Source organism: Apaloderma vittatum, unplaced genomic scaffold, assembly GCF_000703405.1.
Source record: "Apaloderma vittatum isolate BGI_N311 unplaced genomic scaffold, ASM70340v1 scaffold30591, whole genome shotgun sequence".
In the NCBI taxonomy this organism is placed as follows: Eukaryota; Metazoa; Chordata; class Aves; order Trogoniformes; family Trogonidae; genus Apaloderma; species Apaloderma vittatum.
Genome location: NW_009698980.1, coordinates 5863 through 7718, shown reverse-complemented (window position 1 = coordinate 7718; position 1856 = coordinate 5863). Strand labels below are relative to the sequence as shown.

Below are 1856 nucleotides of genomic sequence, written 5' to 3'. Positions count from 1 at the left end.
GGAGGATGAGGATGCAGGAGAGGTGTGAGGATGCGGGAGGATGAGGATGCGGGAGGGTGAGGATGCAGGAGGATGAGGATGCAGGAGCGGTGTGAGGATGTGGGAGGATGAGGATGCAGGAGGATGAGGATGCAGGAGCGGTGTGAGGATGCGGGAGGATGAGGATGCGGGAGGGTGAGGATGCAGGAGGATGAGGATGCAGGAGCGGTGTGAGGATGTGGGAGGATGAGGATGCAGGAGGATGAGGATGCAGGAGCGGTGTGAGGATGCGGGAGGATGAGGATGCGGGAGGGTGAGGATGCAGGAGGATGAGGATGCAGGAGCGGTGTGAGGATGCAGGAGGATGAGGTTGCAGGAGCGGGCGGCATCCACCTGACAAGCTGTGCCTGTCTTTGCCCCAGGAACGCGGGTGTACAGCCCTCCCGAGTGGGTCCGCTACCACCGCTACCATGGGCGTTCGGCCACCGTGTGGTCCCTGGGCGTGCTGCTCTACGACATGGTCTGTGGGGATGTCCCCTTCGAGCAGGACGAGGACATCATCCGGGGGCAGGTCTTCTTCCGACGGCGGGTGTCTCTAGGTAAGTACCTGGTTTTGCGACGCAAGCGGGGTAACGGGTTTTGGGAGATGGCACTGGACGTGCGAGCATCCTGCTCTCGGGGCTGTGGAGGAGGTGGCTGGAGGAGGTGGCACCTGAGGATTCCCTCCAGGCTTGGCTGGAGGAGGCGGCACACATCCTGCGATCTTCCAAAGTTGGATAATCGATTAGGGGGGGACTGGGTGCAGCTCTGAGTACACCCAGCGTGGCCTGGGCTCTGCAGACGGTGGCACAAGGCGGGCAGGAGCCTTCTCTGACTAACCAGCAGTTTCTGGTTTCTCTCCCCAGAGTGCCAGCATCTCATCAGGTGGTGTTTGTCCATACGCCCCTCCGACAGACCATCTTTGGAAGACATTTTCAACCACCATTGGCTGCAAGGTATTCACCTGCCCCAGGAGACGGCAGAGATCCACCTGCACAGTTTGATACAGGAGCCTGGCAAGTAACAGCTCCATGCATCTCCTGGCCGTAAGAAGCAAAGAAAACGGGACTTTTTTTTTCCTCGTGACCATAGCACTGAGCAGGGATCATCAGATGGGAACACGCACACATCTGTCTTGGAGTTTTGCTGGAGACTTGATCTTGCAAGCGCTGGTGGCCGCCATCCAACCCAGCTGTCCTGGACTTCATCTGAATGACCCAGTCTCATTTGATGTTTTGCCAGTAATTTTGTTTTTTAATATTTTTTTGGGGGAGGGTTTCTGGTTTTGGAGGCTCCCAAGTGTCTTCCTCACCTGCTGAATTCGGGACGGCGAGAGGATTAGAGACTTTATTGCAAGAAAAGCTTCAACAGGGGAAAACTGGTTGGGGGGAGGTGGGGAGGGCAGGTACCGCGGCCGAATGACTGTCTCTTCTCTGCTGTCACCGTGCTCGAGTGCCTTCAGTTGCGATCTGGGCTGTGCTGGAGGAAATACTTGAATTTTCCTACACTGCTGCTTTTCCGAGACTCGCCTGGGTATATAGTTCTTTTTCCCTTTTCAAAAAGAAAACGGGTCAGAAGACGCTTGGGAGCCAAGCGGGCGATGCCTCGCCTCCCGTGCCTCCGTGTCGCGTGGATTTTCTGGGGTTCTTTGCTTCCTTGTGCCCTCACGAATGCACAAACAATGCAAACCAACAGAGCTGTAAATATGTACAAAGTTCTACAGGAGCAAAGCTTGATGTACAGTTGTTAATAGCGATAACATTTTACCTTTTTTCTTTCCTCCCAGGTTTCGTTTTTAATTTATTTTCATAAATTTGTCCTTTTTTTTTTTTTTTTTT

General features: G+C 54.4%; 1 protein-coding gene across 1 annotated transcript; it reads left to right on the top strand.

The window, feature by feature from the left end:
- Nucleotides 1–276: 276 nt before the first annotated feature.
- On the top strand, nt 277–1034 carry LOC104280541 (serine/threonine-protein kinase pim-1-like; the record flags this gene model as incomplete). The annotated part of the gene is made up of 3 exons (XM_009878215.1): nt 277–292; nt 402–578; nt 885–1034. Coding segments are annotated over exons 1-3 (343 nt in total), but the record flags the coding sequence as incomplete, so codon positions are not given.
- Between the last annotated feature and the right edge of the window lie 822 nt (nt 1035–1856).